Source organism: Psittacula echo (assembly GCF_963264785.1).
Source record: "Psittacula echo genome assembly, chromosome: Z".
Taxonomy (NCBI): domain Eukaryota; kingdom Metazoa; phylum Chordata; class Aves; order Psittaciformes; family Psittacidae; genus Psittacula; species Psittacula echo.
The window spans coordinates 86,271,094-86,293,989 of NC_137742.1; the positions used below are offsets into that span (position 1 = coordinate 86,271,094).

Here is a 22,896-nt window from a genome sequence, read left to right on the forward strand (position 1 = left end):
ACTGGAAAACTATGCAGGATTCACCCAGCTCTCTGGTGATGGATGGATACTCCAGCAATGTGCCAGCCTTCCTAACCAAACTCTGGACGCTGGTGGAAGATCCTGAAACGAACCATCTCATCTGCTGGAGTACTGTAAGTACAGCAGCTATGGGGTGTCACCAAGTGCCTGCAACACCAGAAAAACACAGGTTTGAGGCCTGAGCACTGCATTGCACAGCAACTTCCCTTTGCTTTACAGTGCTGATAGCTAACTAGGAGAGTGAAAGGACTGACATTTCATCAGGAAGCCTTTTAGATATACTTGATATTATTTATCTGCAATATTGTGGCTTTTCTGTTTGAAAGGGACAACTGGTTTGGGAGTATTTTAGTAACAATATATACACATTTCACTTGAAGAGTCTTAAAGGGTGTCTGATACCGAACCTTGTAAAAAAGCCAGACTATTTGAGGAGGGTTTTCATTTCAATTGAATCTGCACTTTCCTAAGATCTTCTAGAAAAGGTGCAAAGTCCTTAAAAATTTCCACTGCTATTTTTATTACGATTAAGAAATATGCAACATTCACAAATGCCTTGGGAGCAGGCAGCAGATTAACAGCATTCAGACATCGGGCTGAAACTTATAGTTTAAACAGATCTCAGACTGGCACTGTAAATCACTCGCATTTTGGAAGAGCTTTACTTGATTTTTCAATGAGTCTTTGTGATGATCATGGCGATGTGTGTACAGCTTCATAAGGATAGATTGCTTTGCTTTGGCTTCTTATTTGTCACTAAGGCATTAATATAGTAAGTGCAATCAGATAATTGGAATTATTTATTTATCCCCCTCATATGGCATTTTGATACCACATTGTGCTTTTGATGTAAGAGTTGTTGCAAATAATGTGATTTGTCTTTATCAGGGAGTTAGAAGTCATGGGCATTAACGTGTTCTCCAAAATTGAGAATCTATAACAAAAGCAGATTTAAGGGTGCAGGGGAGGGAAGTCTAAAGCAGCCTTTCTGAGCCTTTCTGTCATATATTTGTGTCCAGTAGAGTTTTCTTTGAAGACATGAGATAGTATTTGAGCTGCATTATTATCCAAGGTAATGGTTGCTTTCTGATGTTGGTATTACATGGCCATACCTTTGAGAACCACCAAGTTTTGGTATTGTGTGTTTTAAATGAGGACTTTCAATCTTGGAAGGATGTTCTAATGTGCATGAATAGTCCCCTATCTGTTACGTCATTATTTCTGACTCACCACCACCACCATGCTTTGCTTTCCTACAGCACAACACAGGCTACAACAAAATTCTAACAACATAACAAATTCTACAACTACAAATTCTAACAAAAGCTACGTTCTTGGGACGTTTTGGTAAGGCTTTCAGATGTCTAAGTTTCCCAGGTTGCATGTTCCCATGTTTCCCATGTGTTTCCTCTTATATCCATCAGTGTTGTTGGAGCTGAGAAATTGTGTGCATGCCTAAGATTTCTGTACACAATCAGAACTCTTAGAAAATAGGACCTATGAAGGAGAAGAGATGGAGAGGAAATGTGATAATGGTTTATATATACACTGAAGGCAGTTATAAGATGGAAAGCAAAAGTCTGCTGTCTGTGCCCATGGTAGATTGGACAAGAAGTAATTAAATGAGTAGGTTTTTTTTAAAATGGAAGATGCAGTTAGGAAGAACTGGCAAATTCCTGATGTAGCTTGCCTGGGCAGGGCACAGGGTGTCTGTCATTGTGTGTCTGTCAAAAACAGTGAAGATAAGCGTCTGCCAAGACTGAGAGTCAATTTTGCTTTGGGCAGAGAAGACTTTCAGAGTTTGTCCCAGCTGGTACCCCTGCAATGTAAGTCAAGCTGCTGTATGGGAACAAGCTGGTACATGCCGGGTTCATTGGTGAACACACAGTAACTCTGAAGTTTCTAGTGTCTGCAGGATCCCTTTCAGGTGTGCTGGCTTCTGAGTACACTACATCTGCAGAAATGCAAAGGAATGACCTCTCAAGAGGGGCCATAAGGAGATGTTCAGGTCACAAAAGCCTTGTGCTTCTCATTTTGCATAAGCATGTGCAGCCTGGGATGCACAGCTGTATCGCAGACAGTGCGTGGACAGAAGCACAAGAGAAGCAGGATAAACCAGCTCTGTCCCCAAGGCAGCCTTTGCAGTGCTGGGAAACCCTGGTCCCTGCTGTCGTATCTGCAAGCTTGGCCTGTGAGGATGCTTCCAGCATAGAGGTTATTAGTGAATCTCTTAAGTTCTGGATCAGCCTTTGCTTCTGCTGCATGGGGTAAGGAATGATAGGAAAAACCCTGGTGATCGTCAGAGGGTGCTGTCGAGGCAAACAGTCCTGCGCAGTGTTTGTAGCAGTGAGCAAGGAGCAAGAAGTACAGCTGACCCAAAGCAGCACGTCTGTGGGCATGCAGGATTGTTGGAGCTGACAAATGAGCCAGAGCACAGAGGGAATGGAGGAAATTCACACTGTTTGGTGATGAAGATGTAGTGGCAACAAGTAGGGCAGCAGGGTTTGCCATGGATGCATGGTGGGTCCTGCACTGGGCACTCAGGGTCCTCTGTCAAGTACCTGTCTGGTGTGAAATAACCCCCCTGGCTGATACACTGCTTGACTGCTGGTAATAATGCTGAACACAGCAGGAGGATGACAGTGGCTGTGTTGGTCTCAGATCCCAGCCTTGCCAAAGTCTTGCAGACCCTGGTGTCTTTGGCTTGCTGTCCCTTGAAACTTGGCTGCAGCTGGTTTGGTAAGTCCCTAACATCTGCTGGTGGCTTTGCAGTGGCATAGGTCTCTGCATTTTGCCTGTCTCTATAAAGCTGAAAGCTTTGATTGCACACCTGGGTGGCTCCCCTGGCAGCTTTCTGCAGCTTCTTCTCCACAATCAAACCCAGTGTTTGCCCCTCAGTAACATTCTCTGCAAGTTTACAAAAGCACACTGTGTGCTGCAAAGCCTGAAATAATGATCCTTCATTCCTCCAAATTCCCACGTGCTGCTCCCCATCCTGAGCAGAGAGGGGATTTAAGCTTGTTTCCCCAATCCCCATATCCTGGAGACATTGAGGCTGCTGACACTGGGCATTTAGAAAACGTTGTTTAAAATTAATTGACAGTTCTTCTGTCCCTTATAAAGCTTGCATGAATTGCTGTTTGCAGAATGTTTCAAGGCAGCTTCAGTGTGTTGTGTCTCACAGGCCCTCTCTGTATGAGCTGAACTCTCAGCAGGTAGAAAACCAGGCAGGGGAAGGACATGACCTGCAGTGTGCCTGTCTCTGCCAACAATCCCAGGAACTTTGCATTGCTTTGCAGTCATGAATCTCAGCAGTGCAACCCCAGGAGCGGGTATTTTATCTGGTTAATATGCATGTTGCTAGCTTGGACTGTAGAGCATCACTGTTAACATATTGCAGTTGTCCTTGTGTCTGTGTGCTTTCAAAGATAATCAGGAGACAGTGCATAGAGCTTCAGGATCAGTGTGGTGTCTCCAGAGATGATGTGTTTTCTTGCCTTGCTGTGCTCCTTGTGCCATATTTCCAAGCTGCAGTCCCTCTAGGACAGCTGGGCTCTGAAGCAGATGGGTTGGGTTAGACCTATGCAAGCAGATCGAAGGGTTATAATGGCAGTTTCTACCTTTCAGGACCTCTTCAGACATCAGAATCTTTCTGTGAGGTCCACACAAAGGGGCCTGATCACAGGCTAACAGCATCTGAGTGCAAATGTCTGTGGTTTTTCTCACATCTCACATCACCTTAGTTGAGGTTCTCAACTAAGCACTGGCAAAGCTTAGTAGGAAAAGATCAAAACTGCAGTTGCAGAGAACTGATTGTACCAGAACTGAAAGGAGCACATGCGTCACTGAAGGATGTTGTCACTGCTTTTAGCTTCAAGGTGACAGTTCTGAGAGCATGACTTGCCCTGCTGTAGGACTCAAGGGAACCACCACCTCCCGTGCCGCTCTTGTAGTCAGGAATGCTCCTCTGACAGCGACTTTGTCCTTGTCTCCTTTGCAGAATGGCACCAGCTTCCATGTGTTCGACCAAGGACGCTTTGCCAAAGAGGTGCTGCCCAAGTATTTCAAACACAACAACATGGCCAGTTTCGTCCGGCAGCTGAACATGTGTGAGTTCAACCTCCTGAGCCTCTCCATATGGGGGTCCTACAGACATGGGGGTGACAGAAAGAGCAGGTGGAAAGGGAGCATGAAAGAGAAGTGTGAGTAGAAAAGTTGAGATCTCCCATTTATGCATTGCTGGGCATTATTGATTTTCCTGAAGGGGACTTGCCTGTGAGACCCCAGGGGATCCCAGACTTCCTTGCACTGACCTTTGATTCCAGAATGAAATTTCTGTTAGATTACATTGTGAGATGTACAGATTTTAAGTACCAGGTTTTCTGCTTCTCAAATTGCCTCAATTTCATAACCTATTTTTATTTCTTTTCCATTTTATTCTATATGGGGCTTTTTCCAGCAGCCTGATACTGTGCCACCTCCCTCAGAAACTGCTACTTCTGGGGATAGCACGCCTAGACCTTACCCATTTCACCAGCTGTATCACTGAACTAATAACACAGTACTTCTCCCTGTAAACCTTGCCTTGCTGATCGTTTTCACTCCTTAAAGCAGGTTTAGGTGTAGTTTTCAGACATATCTAGCTTGTGACTGTGTTAAGTGTGGTTCTTTTGTGATGATAGCTTTCGGAAGTTTTTTTAATGACCAATTCACAAAATTCTCCATTGAAGTTTTAACTTTGATATTTAACTATACAGTAGCACTACTGTACTTTTTAGGCCAGCCATTAGATATGTTTTAGAAATGTTTCTAGGGCTTCAGAGAAGTACTCAAAGTAGATTTCTAAATGTGCATGGAACGCTTTTTTGGGTCACCTGCTGCTGGTCTGTGCCTTTGAAAATTCTTCTCCTGAATCCTTTGGCTTGCAAATCCCAGACTGGTTTGGGTTGGAAGGGACCTTAAAGCTCACCCAGTTCCAGCCCCTTGCCATGGGCAGGGACACCTTCCAGTAAACCAGATTGCTCCAAGCCCCGTCCAACCTGGCCTTGAACACTGCCAGGGATGGGGCAGCCACAGCTTCTCTGGGCAACCTCAAACCAGAGATTTCATAAGAGGGAGCATTTTAGCTCCTGTCAATCCAACGCGCTCAAGGGATTGCTGGCAAGTCCTCCATGGTGTGGGCCAGCAGCTGGGGTGGCCAGTGGGGTGCTCAGTGCTTTCCTTTGTGCTGGATTTCTTGTAGATGTGGCCCAAAAGCATGCCCAGATGCAGGGAGGGTGCACAGCTTGAAAAAGTGGGGGGAAAGAACAGAAACATCCTCAGAAGTGATGGGGTGGGAGGTGAGAAGGAAGGCCTGGTCTGTCAGCCCTTCATCTGCACCCTCTCACTGCAGATGGCTTCAGGAAGGTGGTGAACATCGAGCAGGGAGGTCTTGTCAAGCCTGAGCGGGATGACACCGAGTTCCAGCACCTCTGCTTCCTGCAGGGCCATGAGCACCTCCTGGAGCACATCAAGAGGAAGGTGAGGGGACACAGGATGGGGGGACCCCTGGTGAGCCTCTTCGGTGGGAAGAAAGGCTGAGGCATGGCAAGTCCCTGGTCCAGAAGGTTCCACACCACCCGTGTGGAGAGGCTACTTGGTGCTTCTTCAAAACATCCCTCAGCAATATGCCCCACAACGTAGTCTCTGTGTGGAGATGTAGCTCTCTTGGTTTGCTTTAGGCCTGTTGTCTCTTTATTTTGTTTCCCTCAGGTCTTCTGCTAGGAGAGAAGTAATGAATACTTGTTTCCCATCCCTCAGGCATCTTGAATAGGAAATGCCCCAGTAGGAGCCTTCGGCCTCCTAAATCCCCTTTTTGGGGGTGGATTGAGCAGAACAGCACTCCATGGTCATTGTGAGGGTTTATACCACAGCTGCATTCCTATCTTTGACTCCCCAAATGCTTTATTGCTTTCAGACCACAGGGCCCTGTCCTATGGACCGCTCAACCAAATTCCACAATCACCCCGTGGTCTGGTTTCTGTCCATCTCCATGGACAGTTGGGGCAGGGGTCCTTGGTGTGCAAGCCTGGACTTTCATTAGAGTTTTGACTGTGGTTATTTGCTCTGTTGTCAGTATTACAAGATCTTCGTGTAGTGCTGCACGGTCAGGCCTGATTCCACCTCTGCTTTTGAATTGTTAGAAGTACAGCGTAACTCCTGCAGGGTATACCGACAGTCATCTCCTGTTATTATAGAAGAGAGAACCTTTTTCTGTCCTCTGTTTCCTGTTTTTTAGCCTGTTACTGATGCCCAGAAAAGGCTGTCCTCTCTGAATTAGCACTGCAGCTCCAGGAAAGGGGATTCAGCAAAAGACTTTTGGAAATCCAAATGTAGTACATCAGTTTGACAGCCTCATCCATGTAAAATACAAAGCTGAACTGAGTCTTTCTGAAGCTAAAGTAGAAAGATTTAATCAAACAAGCCAGTTCAATTCCTCCCTGCTCCTCAAAATACATTGTTTGTTCTTCTTTCTCCCAAGCTGATTTGAAATAAGTTCCCCCTCTGCTGAGAAATGTTCTGCTGCCAACACACCCTCTGCATGAAAGGATTTGTCCCACTCTTTGCTCTGTTTTATCCCTTTGGCCCTTGCAATAATACCTTAGGGATAGTTCAGACTCTTCTGCGTGTTGCCTTTCCCACCATTTCAGCACATCAGAGCCCAGCTAGTGGAAGTCCTGCCCCCAAGCCACAGCAAGGACTCTGCCCATGGCCCTTCTCGTATTGGTAAAATCCATGTTTGATTTTCCCTCCTCAGGTGTCAGTAGTGAAAAGTGAGGAGACCAAGATGCGTCAGGAGGACCTTAGCAGGTTGATATATGAGGTACAGATACTGAGAAGTCAGCAGGAGAACATGGAGTGTCAAGTGCAGGACATGAAGCAGTAAGTTGAATTCTACTTAGTCTGCATTTGCTTCTCTAGAGTTGTTGGTCTTGGGGGATGTTTGAAAGAAAGAGCCATGTGGGATTTCTATGCAGATCCTGTGATCTGCAAAATATGAATAAATGCTGAGCCTTTTTTCCCCTCTGTGAAATGCAGACAAATTTTCTTCATCTGTGTTTTCCCTTTATAGATGAGGATCAGAGGCAGCCATATAGGAAACGTGTATATCACAGAATCATAGAAGTTAGGTTTGGAAAGGACCTTAAGATCATCTAGTTCCAACCCCCCTGCCATGGCCAGGGACACCCCACACTAAACCATGTCACCTAAGGCCTCATCCAACCTGGTCTTGAACACCGCCAAGGATGAAGCATTCACAACCTCCCTGGGCAACCCATTCCAGTGCCTCACCACCCTCTCAGTAAAGAATTTCTTCCTTATATCCAATCTAAACTTCCCCTGTTTAAGTTTGAACCCGTCACCCCTTGTCCTGTCACTACAGTCCCTGATGAAGAGTCCATCCCCAGCATCCCTGTAGGCCCCTTCAGATACTGGAAGGCTGCTATGAGGTCTCCATGCAGCCTTCTCTTCTCCAGGCTGAACAGCCCCAACTTTCTCAGCCTGTCTTCATACGGGAGGTGCTCCAGTCCCCTGATCATCCTCGTGGCCCTCCTCTGGACTTGTTCCAACACTTCCATGTCCTTTTTCTGTTGAGGACACCAGAACTGCACACAATACTCCAAGTGAGGTCTCACGAGAGCAGAGTAGAGGGGCAGAATCACCTCCTTCAACCTGCTGGTCACGCTCCTTTTGATGCAGCCCAGGATACAGTTGGCTTTCTGGGCTGTGAGTGCACACTGAAGCCGGCTCATGTTCATTTTCTCATCCACCAACACCCCCAAGTCCTTCTCCTCAGGGCTGCTCTGAATCTCTTCTCTGCCCAACCTGTAGCTGTGCCTGGGATTGCTCCGACCCAGGTGTAGGACCTTGCACTTGGCATGGTTAAATAGTTAAACCACTTCCATTGTTAAACCATGTCCATTTAGTCACTGGATGTGGTTTTATAAATCAGGTACTCTCAGAGGTTTTTACTTGCCTCCAGAATTTTAATACTTGCAGAGAACTCTGTTTAAAAAGCACTTCAATAATCAGAAAGACCCCAAAACCTTTTTTTACACTGAAAGCTGGTATACATACATCACCAGATGACCCTGGCATCCCAGGCTTTGACAGAACACCTCACACTGGGAAGCTTTATTCCAGCCCAGCATCCTACGTGCCATAGATAAATACTTCTATCCTACCTCAGTTTTTAATGATTCCCACACTTAGTATATGCATGAAAACCACACTATGCAATCCAGGTGCAGTGGCAATGAAAGAGTTTCTAGGCTTGTATCTTATTTTATTTTTAGGGAATTCTAGTATCGATGATTTGGCCTTCATTTTAGTTTATTCTCCCTTTGGATTTGCTTGCTACCTTCCTCCATCTAGCAAAAGGCAAAATTGCATTCAGCTGAAGAAAATAATACAAATTTTATAAAGTAAGACAGACTAGAAATCCCAGGCTGAAGCCATGGTGAGCAACCATTAAGGACATAACTCCAGTACGATCTGTCAGACTAAGGAACCTGCTTTGCTGAAAATCCTGTCAGTACCACTTCAGAAAGTTCACTGCAGAGATTCTGGCTGCGGTACTAGGGCAGCTACTGTGCTATTTCGAGCCCTGGCCCTTATCTTCCAAGTTCTAGCATCAATCCACACTAGAAAAGCTAAAAAATCCCAAAGGATTTATAAATTTCACCTGTATGATAGGTTTTGCTGGCCTGACAGTTTTTATACATCCATATACTCAAGATAGATTGGCTGACAAAATTTTCTGCTCATGGACTTGGCTGGCATCCTAATTTGCAGGTAGCGCAGTAAATAAACTCAGCATCTTCTCATCCCACTTTCTGGGCTGATTGTTCAAGGAAGTCTGCAAACTCCCCTGTGTGCTGTGTCTGCAGACAGAAATGAAATATGCTCTATGCAGTTGCAAGCTGGACACCTGCCTGTGCTGGATGAAATCAGTGACTCCCACTAATAAAATCCTTATAGTCCTCCCAGTTCAAGGCTCTAAGGCTCTAAGATACAGAAGCTGCTCCAGTCACTCCCGAACATACCTCAAACCACCACGTGTTTGAGGTTTCAGTGGGCAGAATACATAGGCTCTCTATCAATAGGATCTCTTGGCCCCTGGAGGCACTGAGGCAGTTGTGGAGAGGTTGGGCTTTCTTGCCTCCTGCAGGAAGAACAGTCTTGGTATTCAAAATCATACCAAGTCACAAATCAGGCCTTGCTGAAATTCTGAGTTTGGCCCAAATGCCCCATGATATCTTCACATGTGACCTCTTGTACTCTCCCCTATAAACACTGACTTCTCTTTAATTTGTTTTTCCTCCATGATTTGTTCTTTTGAGGTCAAGGAAAAACAAGGAAAGCAACTGTGTGACCCTGTTTGAGACACCTGAAAAGAGCCAAGCACTGCAAGAGCCCCAGAGTGGGTCAGACTTTGCACAGTTGGGTATGCTGTGCATCATGGCAGCACCAGGGGCTGTTGTGATGCTTCTGTGCTCACGGAAAATTTCTTTTTTTCTCTTTCAGGCAAAACGAAGTTCTTTGGCGGGAAGTTGTTTCTCTCCGACAGAACCACTCACAGCAACAGAAAGTGATCAACAAGGTAATGGTCGTTTTAGCTGCAAACTCACTTGTGTGCCATAGTGTATGTCCTCTTCTGATTTTTGTTTTGCTTGTCCCATAATCTTCTCCACACTGATATTGTGGTATATTTAGTTTCCCTCTCTCCCAAACTATGATGCTCTTACGTGTCCTATGGAAAGTGGCCATTAACAAAGCACAGATTATGCCTTTGAGCAAAAGATTTTAATTTCCCTGTGAGTCCTTGCTGATGGTGATGTTAGAAACCACTTTTCTGTGAAGACCTGAGCAAGAGAGCACAACTCTAACTAATTGCCCTGTATTGGCTGAGTTGTGGTTGTAGAAGTGCCTTTGGACTTCTGTTTCCTTCCTACAGCAGAGGAACCTCCCCCTTCTGCCAGCATTGAAGCTGCAGGCAGCAGAATTGTTTAGCTATTCCCACGACGGGGACCTCCAGCAACTGTTACATTTGCTGGTGTTACTGGTATAGAATCATAGACTGGTTTGGGTTGGAAAGGGCCTTAAAGCTCATCCAATTCCAACCCCTGCCATAGGCAGGGACGCCTTCCACTAGAGCAGGTTGCTCCAAGCTCTGTCCAACCTGGCCTTGAACACTGCCAGGGATGAAGCATTCCCCAGTTCTTTGGGCAGTTGTGGAATTGCTGGTTGAGGAATTACTGTACAGCCTTGTAGACCCAAGGAGAGCTGCAGAACCATTTCCCTTAATGCCTAGCATGACCAGTGCTAGAAAAGGCCTCTCCAGTGATTCCCAGATGGTGCTGACGTGACTAAGCATGTCACATTGCTCAATCCTCCTGGGAGCCACGTTCTGACCTTCACGTGGCATCACAGAGTCACAGGACCAGATAGAAATGCACGCGGCTATCAAGCCTTCCTCCAGCTCTGAGGCTGGGCCAGCCACACCGCTCATGGTGGAAACATTTATGCAACTCTTTTTTGTTATATTGAGCAATGAGTAAGAGACAGCTGTGATATAATAATGCTCTCTTTGTCTGGAGGGCAAAGCAGAGCATTAGGCTCAAGCTGACCTGGGAATACGTTGCCAAGTGATTCCTTTCCAAAGCCATTCTGCATCCTTTTTAGAGTCCTCTTCTGTCGTTACTGAATTTCACAGAGCTGAAGAACTCATCTAAAAGAGATGAAAACTCCATCCAGGGTCTCCCCTAGGGGATTGCCTCTTTCACTTGCAAAGTCTTTTGTCAGACTTTCTAGAGCCTCTTGTAAAGGTCTCTAAAGACTTTTATGGAGGAAAAGTCTAACTTCAGGCCTAGGAATATTTGCATATGTACTTCACAGGCAGATTCCCAGGTCTAATCAGGGTAACTGGAGTTCTGCTTGCACAGAAGCAAAGAGAGAAGGCACTCAGCACACGCATCTGCCAGCCTTTGTGCAAAGCAGGCACCTGGCTGAGTTCCTTGAAAGCCAGACAGGTCGTTTGAGTTCTTGGAATGCTTGGAGGTGTCTTGGGCTCCAGTGTCTCTTTCCATTTGGCTCCCACATTCCATGGCTGCTCCCAGCTTTGGGGTGGTGTCAGGAGGGAGGAATGCGTGAGATAAGGATGGCTGAGAGCAGGGAGTGCTGAATCACTCTGCTGATGAACAGTGAATTTTGATCTCTCCTGACAGCTGATTCAGTTTCTGTTTGGCCAGCTCCAATCAAGCCCTAGCAGCACTGGGATAAAGAGGAAGCTGTAAGTACCCTTGTGTGGTGCGCACACGCTCACGGGTGCATAATGCTGCCCCTCACTAAAAGCACAAGCTCAGCTTGCCCAGGCGGGCGGTCACCGGACCAGGGCACCATGGTGATGGGAAATGAATGGGCTGAACTGCCGAGTCAGACCTGCTGACATGCTCCATTCAGTGGCCTTTAGAGAAGCACCGTGTCAGCTTGTGACCTTTGCTGGGGAAACACAGCTCACAGTGGGAGGTGGGAGCACTGATTATTGGGAGGGTAAAGGGCAGGACCCCACCGGTGGTCCTACAGTTTTGCCACTTGCCATCAGCAGGAGCAGGGCCTGCACAAAGTAGGAGCAGAACACAGCTAGCCCATAGGCACCTTTAGATTGATCCACAGTCACTGCATGAGGTGTGTCTTCAACACAGGTTTGGTGACAGGTAACCTGCAGGCCTTACAGAGAAGGTGGAAAAAGATTTTAGCTGAGATAAATAAGATAAATAAGCTCTTCATGGACAGGGTTGGTATGTCTGTAGGTGTCACAGGAACTTCTGACCCGGGAGCCTTTAAATGGGTTAGTTGCCGAAGTTACTTTGATAATAAGTGTTGGATGGGGGGGGGGGTGTCACTTGTGGCCCTTGGAGCAGAGAGCTGGATGCTTAGAAATTCATAATTGTCTCAGGGCTGACTATGATATCTCACTGGGTGCTGAAGGGCAGATTATGCTGCAGCGAGGCCCATGTCAGGGTGATTCAAATGTTCTTTTCTATTCTGTGTCTTTAGTTAATGTCATAAAATAGGAACAGACTCTTAAACAAGCTGTTAGACCACACTGAGATCTCAAGCACTGTGGTCACTGCAACCTGCTGTATAATGCCCTTCACTGTGGGATCTAATTGGGCTGACCCAACCCATACGTTCTCCCAGCATATCCAGCTCCAGTGTCTGTAGAATGAAAGGAGCTAGGAATGATCTTCTGACAAGCCTGTTTGACATTACTGGGGGAAAACCTGTTGGCTTTCTCTGCTGCACCCCACCAAACCCCTGTCTTCTAAAGGATTACTGAAGATGCTTTTCCTGGCTGCAGAACATCAGGAGGAGAAAAGGGATTTGCTAGGCAGCTTTATAGGATCATCACAGCAGTAACAATAGTGGGTGTGCAGGAAAATATACCAGTTTCCAGCTCCTCTGGGACTGTACCACAAGCCCAAAGACTGCCACCCAAGCAGTTTCATGATGGGAAAGGTAGTGCCAGTTTGAGGCTCCTCATTTTCTCTTGGTTTCAATTATTTACTAAACGTAAAGCACTACTGTACAGGACCCAGCACACAGACCGCTTCTTATTGCCAGTGACCACATCTGCAAAAGTCTGTCAACCATTTATTAAAAGCCTGTATGCAATGAGTTTAGGCTGTACTCTGCTTCATGTCTCCCTCTGCTTTGTTACTTACTTAATGGGTGGCATGGGTTCCTTCTATGCAGTGCTATGTACGAAGATCTAGCCTTGCCAAAGAGGCCCTGAGCTCGAGGGAGCTGGTAACAAGGCCACATTCCCAGTACTGTACTAATAATTCCAGTGTAGCTACCTTAAACAACTGAGGATCCAGCCTAGAACTTGAAAACACCAGCAATTAGAAGAAAGCATGAATTAAATTTCTTCAGTTCAAAATATGAATTGGTTATTTTACTTTTATATTTCAAATGAGATCTAGAAAACCTAGATCATCTCTTCTCTATATGGCTAATGCCCTTTTTTAACTGTGACCTCAAAAACTGTTTCCCTTCCTTGTCCATAACTGGACAAGAAAGCACCTTACAGCTCAGGAAAAGCAGAGTACCAGGGCAAAATAATCCTTGCCTGAGAGATGTTTCTCATATAGACAACCAGAAACCAGTCAGTTATGTCCTGGGAAAACAAACCTGTTTCTCTTCACAGACCTCTGATGCTTGACAATGGGATCTCAGCTCCACAAGTGGCCAAGTTCAGCCGGCATTTGTCTACAGATCCCCTTCATGACCCCTATTTCATACAGTCGGTAGGTTTACGGCAGCCTCTGAGCTTTGTGGGATTTCTTTGCCTGGGGTGGGAAAATGTTTGAAGCAATAATACAGGTTACACAGCAAGTAGTTTGACAAGAGCTTGGCAGAAAAGAGGCTTGCCACGCTGGGTGACATTCATTATTTCTTCAGCTTCCCTGTTTCAGGAGGGGCACGTGCTTTCATGCTCTTGTGCTGCTGTGTTGATGTGGGAGGGAAAGACAGCCCCTGCACACCAAACTCTCCATGTTGTTACCCCAGCCTGGCTCACCTTAAGGGCAGAGAGGAAGAAGTATGTTCTAGCAGGGAGTACTATGATCTTTCTGACCAGAGCCAGGTTATTGCAGTTACTGACAGACAATGGCTCCTAAGAGGGGAGCTGTGCTCTGTTGGATCTTTCCCTCCAGAGGAAGCCAAGCAGTCTAGGCAAAATGTCAGCCATGGCAAACCCTCTCCGTAGCTGACACTTTGGTCACAGTGCTTATTTTGCACCTGCACCTCTGTATGGTTGGAGGAAAGACCAGAGGAAATTATATTGTTGCATAGTAGGTAAAAACCTTTCTTGGTTTCTGTACAAAGAGGACTCAGGGGCATGGTGAGCAAACTGTGTCTCAGAAAGGGCCTTGGACTTGTTCTGGGCCCCAGAAGAATAAATACGATTTTTGCTTTCCTTTTAAGCCATCAACGGAACCTGCCTCTTGCTTAAACAGCCCCACAGTTGCTGGAGGACCCATCATATCTGATGTAACTGAAGCATCACCATCCAACATAATAAATATGCAGTCTCCTCCTGAAAATGACAGGTAAACATGTTTGTGATTAAAACCAGGGTGAGTCAGGTGTGGAAATGCACAACTTTACATGAGTTTTTCCTGGCCATAAAACTACCAAAGTCTCTGTCTGATTCACAAATCTCTATAGAAATGGTGGGCTGGAATATTTTATCCAATGTAGGTCAGATTGTCAGAATTAGGGAGGGGTAATAACAGCATAAATTTGGAAACAAAGTCATAACTTTCGTGCTGAGAACCTCCACTAACCTCTTGGAGAAGTATTCCATGGTTTTTTATGTTTTGTTCTCAGAACAGGGGCTCTCTCAGACTTTATCAAATAATGAGGTACTAACACTTGTGGTGCTTGTTGAGAGAGAGAAAGAAGTTTCCTTTTTGGCTTTGGCAAAGAAGAAGCAGAATCAAACTTGTTCATCTTTCTGCTAATGAGAACAGAAGGGCTGCATCACAACAACTTCCGATGTTTGACAGCTTTTCTGTGAAAAGGCCCCAGTAACTTAGGAACTGAAGGCAGAGGTATTTTAATGCTTATCTCTTCCTGCCACAGACATGCAGAGTATTTAGGGCTAGTAGCAGAATAGAGCTAATAGTATCAGTGGAAAGTAAGTAGACAGATGAATCATGGAAACAGTTTCTCAGGCATAGAGGCAAGGTAGTTATACTTCAGAAATTGCCTGTAAATCTGCTTCGTCATTGAAACCATAGCCCTAAAATTAGCTAGAAACATGTAAAGAGCTCCAGATAAGGAGCAGCAGCAACAGCAAAACCACTACCACCACCAGCAAAAACCAGGAGCCATTTCTAAAGCAGAAAAAGTCGAATTATAACCTTCAAGTTGCTTATTTCTGCTAATTACTGAGTGCCATCTGGTGGCCTCTGATCTGTGCTGTGCCTGAGGATCTGAGCCATCCATGGCCCTCATGAGCTTAGCACTGTGCTACTTCCTAAACCAACATGAGCTTCTGGTGGGAGTTTAGGATTAATGAGATGAGAAGATTATCTGAAAGGAATGCTGAGGAAGGCTTTGTAGTGTCACATCCCATCCCCTAGGTGTGACACGCCTGTGTGTTGTCATACAGCAAAGCTAGTCTGTAAGTGGTGTAAGACAGTATTTTTCCAGTATGGCTTTCCATGCCCTGTGCCTATTGATCTACATGACTTTGTCCCTTTGGCTCCAGTTGTGCAGGATCCCAGGAAGCTGTAAAATCACCTACTAGTAGTATAGAGTAGATTTTTACATACAAAATGCTGCTATTCAAAACTTCAGTGTCTGCCTAGCAATAACAGGGAGTGCCTTTTCCACTGGAAAAAGGCAGACCTCTGATTTCAAACCAGTAAAACATCTGACTGGGACTGTCAGATCTTGACAGCTTCTGTTCCAAATCCTTCAGAGCCCAAGGTCCTGACCTGTGTTATTGAGATCTAGAATGCTTGCTGGTTGAATCCGAACTCCAGCATGGAAAAGGTCTTACCAATCCCATTCCTATCTCTAGGGTGGAGACTTTTTCAGGGGAACCTCCCTAGCCTTGTGACCCTTTAGCTCATCTGAGGAATGATTTACACATGGAAGTGTATTTTCCATATTTGCATACAGTGAAAGGGGCAAATTCTGTATAACTCTGACTGATAGAGTAACTGAAGGTATTCCAGATGAGCATGTTTTTAGATCCTGCTGAAAGGTTGCTGATTTCTTTTGCCTGTCTAGGGAAGCGGAAAGACACTGTGGGGCAGTTTGGGAACTGAAAGCAAGCCCTTGTGCTACTCCACTTCCCAGCAAGGCCTTTGTGGAGCAGGTGTGTGTGTGGTGCTAAGTCTTGTCTCTGATACAGAGAGAAATGTCTCATGCTGATCAAGGAAGAGCCAGTCAGCCCTGGAGTGAAAGCCACCACCGAGCCTGATGTCCCACTGCCAGGCTGCCAGGCTTGCTCTGAGCCCCCCGTGCTCCCGGTGGCCATGGTTCAGTCTGTTCTGGAAGGCAAAGGGAGCTGTGGCACAGCCCCTCCAGGGACCTCGCAACCATCTGAGAGAAGAGGCAGAAGGGCACTGCTGGACAGGTGAGGGGCGCAAGGGACTGCTGTGGCCCTGTGTGTTCATGGCCCTCTTTTCTCATTCACAGCAGGGAAAGGGAGGCTGAATTTGTCATCTAATGCAGCCTGGTGAGCTCCATCCTGTACCTGTGGCACCTGCTTAGAGAATGCTTGAAGCCCAGGGGACAGTTCACAGGGGTAGGGGGATCTGTGGGTGAGTTTGCTTGAGGGACCCAACAGAGAAGGAGCTGTCAGAGCATGTGTGTCAGAGCCATGGAGCAGGAAGAGGGTTTTCTCAGTGAGAGGGATTTGCCCAAGTTCCGAGTGTCCATATCTACAGACTTGCAGGCCACTGCACCACACTACACCTCCAATAACTTTGGTGCCCTCTGCCACTTGTTTTGTTGAGTCATTACGTAAAGTCTTAAGGAAATATTTGTCAGTGGTGTTTCTGTGCAGTGAATGAGGTGTCGTTTGTGTGCCGGTATGCAGACAGTGATGGACAGTGACAATCAGTAAGTAGGGCATATATTTGATAAGGCAACAAAGCATTTATCAGGTCCAGGCTTGGGCTTGAGAAGAAAATAATTTGCCCGCTGTCTTCTCCTGTCCTGTACTGTGAAGTCAAATAGACTTTTCTCCTCAGTCTGTTCTCCCTGTGCATCTCCTCCTATCCCCTTTCCAAGATGACTTTCTTCTCTCAGTGCTAGATCTGTCCTCAGAGAGCAGTCATCATGTGGCTGCATGCTTTGGGAAGGCACTGGGGAGCTGACACCACAAGAGATCTGGTTTCCCCATCTCTGACTTAGAGTGAAACCCCACAGAACTTAGCTGCGTTGCCATGCCTGCCTCCTTGAGCTGGGGGGGCTCAGTAAAATGCCAGGTATCCAAAGCAAGACTTTATAAAAGGGTGCAAAATCATGCCTTAAAATCATGAAATAGCAGGTGAGTCGACTCACAGGGATGGAGAGTAGGCAGTTTATGTTCACTGAGTGCAGGAGTCTGGTACAAAGGGATGGAGGTTTCATTATTTTGGAGCCAGGCCATGCAGGTATCCTGCATGTGACAGTCACCCAGAGGATGATGTCCTCTGGCAAGGGGCTTTAGCACAGTGCCATTAGGCTCAGCCAGAGGGCAATCAGGGTAAGCCACTTCTGGAGCTGGAGTCAGCCATGGGCTGAGGTTGAAATCCCAGTAGCACCAGTGTCATGGATGAGTGCACAGCAGACTTCAGCTGGAGGAGAGCATAGTCTACAACTGCAGAATTCATTCTTGATGGCAACTGCGGCAATGTAAGGAGAACTGGGCAGAAAAACTATAGGGTTATCAGAAAGACTTCTATTTTCCTTTGATTCCTTACAGAGAACCAAATTCCTCCTTCTGAACCCACTGGGTCCTTCAAATCATTTTATTAGAAGAAAAATAATCCTAAAAAATCCTTGAAAAATAATTTCAAGGCAGGCTGCCTTGAAAACCATTAGTTAATTCAGCCATTTTGGACCCAGTAGGATGGGAATACAGCCTGTTCTGCATCCCAAGTGCATCTCTAGGATTTCTTCTAAGGAGAGCTTTGCATATCCCAGTCTTGAGGAGATGTGCACAGACTCTCCATCCCCAAACTACATGTCACCCAGGAAAGTAGTCCCACTTGTTTTACTGCCAGCCCAGCTCCCTGTGTGCTCTGCTGGGTTATGCTTCTGGGACTAAAGCAAGTTATATGGCATAAACCCAGGCTGACAGTGAGCTTTAGGTTTTCAGAAAGAGATTTAAGGATAAACTCATGTTGGAAGGCTGCTCAGTCCTGCTTTCTATATGTATCTATGCAAGTCTCATTCATGGCAATATTTCCCCTTGTCTTTTCTCAGAACAGATATTTCAGATCCCTTGGAGGGCTCTGACTGGAGCTTGGAAGGGCTGCAGCTGCTGCTGAGGAGCCAGCAGTACAGCCTGGAGCCAGCCAGCCTCTTGGATGTGAGTGTCCGGCTGCAGGGAACAGTTGTGGGGTTCACAGTGGTACTTTGGGCTGTAAATCAGACAGACACACAGACCATGCTGCTTGTCCTGCTGTGGCACCTTATCTGTCACATGCTGCCACTACCCTATTTTGACCTGCTCGAAAGAACTGGCAAGATTTCAGACTTTAAATGATGCTTTTTTGCATTTGTTCTGAAAATACATGTTTGAACTTTACGGAGCACAAAACACAGTGCATTTGATGGAGACATCAACACGAGACCTAACACATTTATGTAAAATAGGTTTAATACAACTGTCTAGCTAGTTTGGTAATTGCTTTGAGTAGGTTAGAGTATTTTCTGCATATTCTGCATCTTAGATACTCTGAGACTGTTTAGGTCTACTACGTTCCCCTCTTCTTCACATTATGGGAAGTGTAGCTGATGTCAGATTTTCTCTCTGCCTAGATATTTTTCTGTCTTCAGTTCTTAGGTCACTTTTTTTCTTCAGAAATGGATAGTGCCTTTTTTCTTAACTACATATGCAGCAGTATGAAGGTTTGTTTATCTCTTTCTCTCTCCCCCTATACATATAGTTAGTATATGAAAGTTTTTTGCCAATAATCAAATAACTCTGTATAGAAGAATCTATATGTCAAATATATGCTCCCTTGAGGAGGAGCTTCAAGTACAGACACACGGTAAACTTGCATGGATAAATAGGAATGAAAAATCATTTAAAAAAATCAATCTTATTCTCTTAAAGCCAATTCCCAAGTGTCTGTGACTGATTTTGACTTTTACTTTACTTGCAGCAGCAAGTCTTGTGGCTCAGCACAAGTGCCCACCACTGCGCCCTTGCTGTTCTAGCTGTGTTGCAGATCAATGCTCATGGAGCCTGTCACTTCAGTCAGTATGTTGTAGGAGCTGAGGCACAGGCCAGAATTGCTTTCTGGCATCTCTGCCAGCACTGTTGTGACCCCAGCAGGCAGTCAAGGCAGGCAGATGAGCATTGGAGTATCTTAAACCATGACATCTTTGAGCCCTCATTGTATTTTTCTCTCAACAGGTCTTCAATCCCAATTTATCTTTCAATGAGTGGAATTTGACTGAAATGGAAGCTAGTCTGTCCCCGGTAAGCAATGTGTGTTTCTGAGACAGTAATAATAATAATGATGATGATGATGCAAGGCTTGTGCATAACTGAAGAATGCTGAGATATTTTACAGACAGAGGGGAGAGTGTTAAAGCACAGCAAATACACATCTGCTGCGGCTAGGCTGAGAGTGCTACCTTATACTCTTGAGCTGCCTTTCCCACTAATCCAGAGCTTGTTTAGAAACTCACTGATGTTGTGGAGTCTTTAATTGAAACTGGCTCTGAACTTTCTCTTGGCATGAATATCAGATACTGCTAATGCCGAAGATGCATAAAGTGTCTTTGTGCCAAAGCTCTTTATAAAGTGCAGCCATTTCTGTGCATCTTGGGAGCAGTAAACCCATATGTAATTAGAGGTTCATGCATGCCCCTACATAAAAAACAAGGAGGAATTGCTTAGCAGTATTTGTTTGGGATTGACATTGACACAGGCATTTCTGAAGTGCACATGGTGATTTAATAAGCAGTGAAAGAAATGTGTGTTTTGTGGCTGGGTTCTTTTTCCTGCTGGAGGGAGGGTGAATTTTCAGAGCCCTCATTGCCAGCCAGGTAGGATAAAGACTTGGATGGTTCTGCCATCTCTACAAATGTGCAAGCAATGTGTAATCTATTTTAATGAAGTGTGAAATGTCTCTAAGCCTGCTTCATGATATCACTGTCCTTTTTAAGTTTTGATTTAATAATTTCAAATTTATTAGGTAATTCTACTTCCTGAGTGTTAAGAGGGAGAGTCTTTGAAGAGATAGATAATATCAGCAAGTTGTGGAAGCCAGCGACAGTCTCTTTTTAAAAGGATTGCATTAGAGAAAAGGCCAAGGAGGAAGCTACAATGTTCTATAGTTCAGTTCTCAAGTCCACTGAATTTCCCAGCATCTGGTGTAGCCTCCCAGAGATAGGCTTGCTTGTCCTACAGGAAGTTCTGAGCACAGAGAAGCCTGGAGGGTAATACCTGCTGCACTTCTGTGCCTAGAAGTGCCATGCAAGCAGAAGCTAGTTGTACTTTAAACAGTCAAAGGCAAATGAAATGAAGATTCCATTTATATGGAAATGGAAGGAAATCCATTCAAATATGAAAGATTCCTTTCATATTTGTTGCTGGCTGCAGAGGACTCTGGGTTTGCTTTGTCTGGCAGCCAGGTGGGGATAGCCAAAGTGACACTAGTCTGGCCTCCTTGTACGGCATGACCCTCATGCCATTCTAGCCAGTGCTGACAGGGGGTTACATCTCTCCATTATTACATTATTACATCTCATCCATATCCAGGGGGATACCCTCTCCATCAGGCATTCTTCCCTTGAGCACACACTTTTGGCTGTTTTAGCAAAATGGAGGAGAGGCAGGGCAGGGAGCGCAGCGTTGATGAAGCACTGATTTTTCAGAAATGGTCTAGTTCTAACGAGCTCCCATCTTTGTATAATTGTACATTGTAGTTTATATTTTTGCATCAAGATGCAGCGTCTCACAGTGGATCTGGAGAAGAATGCAACTGAGCTGTCCTCAAAAGTGTTCAACCCACCATTTAACAGCACCTGTCCAGGTAGGAGCACTGGCAGCTCTTGCAGACTCGAGAATGGGGATGTAATGAAGGTGTTAAACATGTCAGCAGCTAGATGCGATGTCCAGCACTGACCATTTGCCTCTTTGAGGGAACAAAACATATTGGTTATTTGACTTTCACAATTGTCAATCCGCAATGTTTCCATATGTCGTGGTTTAAGCTCAGGCCGTAAATTAGAACCACGCAGTTTCTACTCCCCCCCCCTCCCTGAGGGATGGGGAGGAGAATCAAAAGAATGTAACTCCCTCAAGTTGAGATAAGAACAGTCCAGTAACTAAGGTATAACACAAACCCACTACTGCTGCCACCAATAATAATAATGATAAGGGGAATAACAAGGGAAGAGAATACGATACCGCCCGCTGGAAAAGAGCCTGACAGAGAAGAGGACGTGCCCTTCCAGGTAGCTCCCAGTTACCTCCCCGGGCATGACGTGCTGTGGTATGGAATACCTCTTTGGCTAGTTTGGGTCAGGTGTCCTGTCCCTGCTTCCTCCAGGCTTCTCCTCCTCCTTGGCAGAGCATGAGACACACAAAGTCCTTGGTCAGGGTAAACATTCTGACCAGCAACTGAAAACATCGGCTTTATCAGTATTATTCCCAGGCCGAAAGTCAAAACCACAGCACTGCACCAGCTACTAAGAAGGAGAAAAACTGACTGCTGTTGCTGAACCCAGGACACCATAACAACTGTAAGCTAGTTACTGAGCAGTGGGAAAAGTATGGACGATAAACTGAGGCTTAAATGTAATTGAACTACCTCTGTTTCTGCTTGGGTCTGCACTGTATCTGCTGGTATCTCTTCTACCTGTTCATTGCCATCTAAGAGCAATGTGGGGATCTAAGTGGGTAGGGGTAGTAAGGACTGCACTGTGTTTTCTTTTCCTCCTGCTGCAGAGAGGTGACCCGGTAGCTGCTAGCAGTCAGAGGCAAAGGTTATGTCTCAGCTTCTCCAGACGTTTTACCAGACCTCAAGGGAACTGTCCAGCTGACCTTCTCTCACCCACTGATTCTGATCAAGTGTGTCATTGACCTTAGATATGAATCCAGAAGTGTTTTCCTGGTCTTGGAATAGTGATATTATTTTCACGTGTATTCAGCTGGGATAGACCTGAAAGAAAAGTTTTTGTGAGCCTCCACTTGCTACTGTAGCCACCTGAGACCAATCCAGAATCTGGACATGTTGTGTGTTGTTCAAGGACTTCCAGTCTCCACTTTAAACTCAGCATCTTGCACGAGCATCGAAGGTGTTAGAAGCCCAGCTGTATTGGAGAGAATTCTTCAGCAGGCTGGAGCTGAACTGCACAGGAGGAGCATCCTGTGAACTGCACAGGAGTTTGCAAAGCCTTTCTGGTCGCTGCAGGGGCATGGTGCTGGAATAGTGGGTCAATTAACAGATGTCTCCTTCTACAAAGATGAGGAAAACCAGACAATTCTTGAGTGGAGAAGAGAAGCTTTCCAGTGTCTCCAACCATTTGGTCATCCCTCTTTGACTTCTTGTGAGGCACCTAAGCATTCAGGCAGAAACCAGCTTGGCAACCTGCAGAGATTACTATCGATTTTAATGAGCATTTGAGTGAGTCCGAGTTTGACTCAAGTGTTTCTAAGCATTTTTTTGCCTGGAATGAGGCCCCTCACCTCCTGATGCAGTGGGGATTTGCCACTTTTCAGTTCTACATACATAAAGCCTGGTAACTTGCCTTCCAGAAACTAAGTTTTCTCTTGTCCATTTGCCTTATAGGAAGAGATGTCATTCTTGAAAGCACCCAGCAGTTCCTTGTTGATCGTCAGTCAGTCTCTGGAAACGACCTCATCAACTTGCCTGAAAGTTCATCACTTTATGTTCCATCTGGCAGTATGGCTTCGTACCTGTCCTCTGTGGGTGTCCAAGGGGAGATCCCATTAAACCTGAGCTCCTCAACTGACAACAACCAGTGATTTAGATTCCAAAAAATGTCTCCCTCCCACCCATCCAAGCATCCACAGGTTTGAATGTAAAGAAACAAAAGTGACTCAGAAACCCACAAGAGAGT

The 22,896-nt window shown here is 45.6% G+C and overlaps 1 protein-coding gene across 1 annotated transcript; it reads left to right on the forward strand.

Moving 5' to 3' along the window:
* Positions 1-11: 11 nt before the first annotated feature.
* HSF4 (heat shock transcription factor 4) lies at positions 12-22,801 on the forward strand (the record flags this gene model as incomplete). Its single annotated transcript, XM_080637687.1, has 13 exons — positions 12-134; positions 4,022-4,130; positions 5,414-5,541; positions 6,818-6,942; positions 9,589-9,664; positions 11,289-11,353; positions 13,274-13,373; positions 14,053-14,177; positions 15,995-16,219; positions 18,058-18,163; positions 19,217-19,282; positions 20,756-20,843; positions 22,605-22,801. The coding sequence occupies 13 exons, from the start codon at positions 12-14 to the stop codon at positions 22,799-22,801; spliced, it is 1,533 nt and encodes a 510-aa protein (XP_080493813.1).
* Positions 22,802-22,896: the final 95 nt, after the last annotated feature.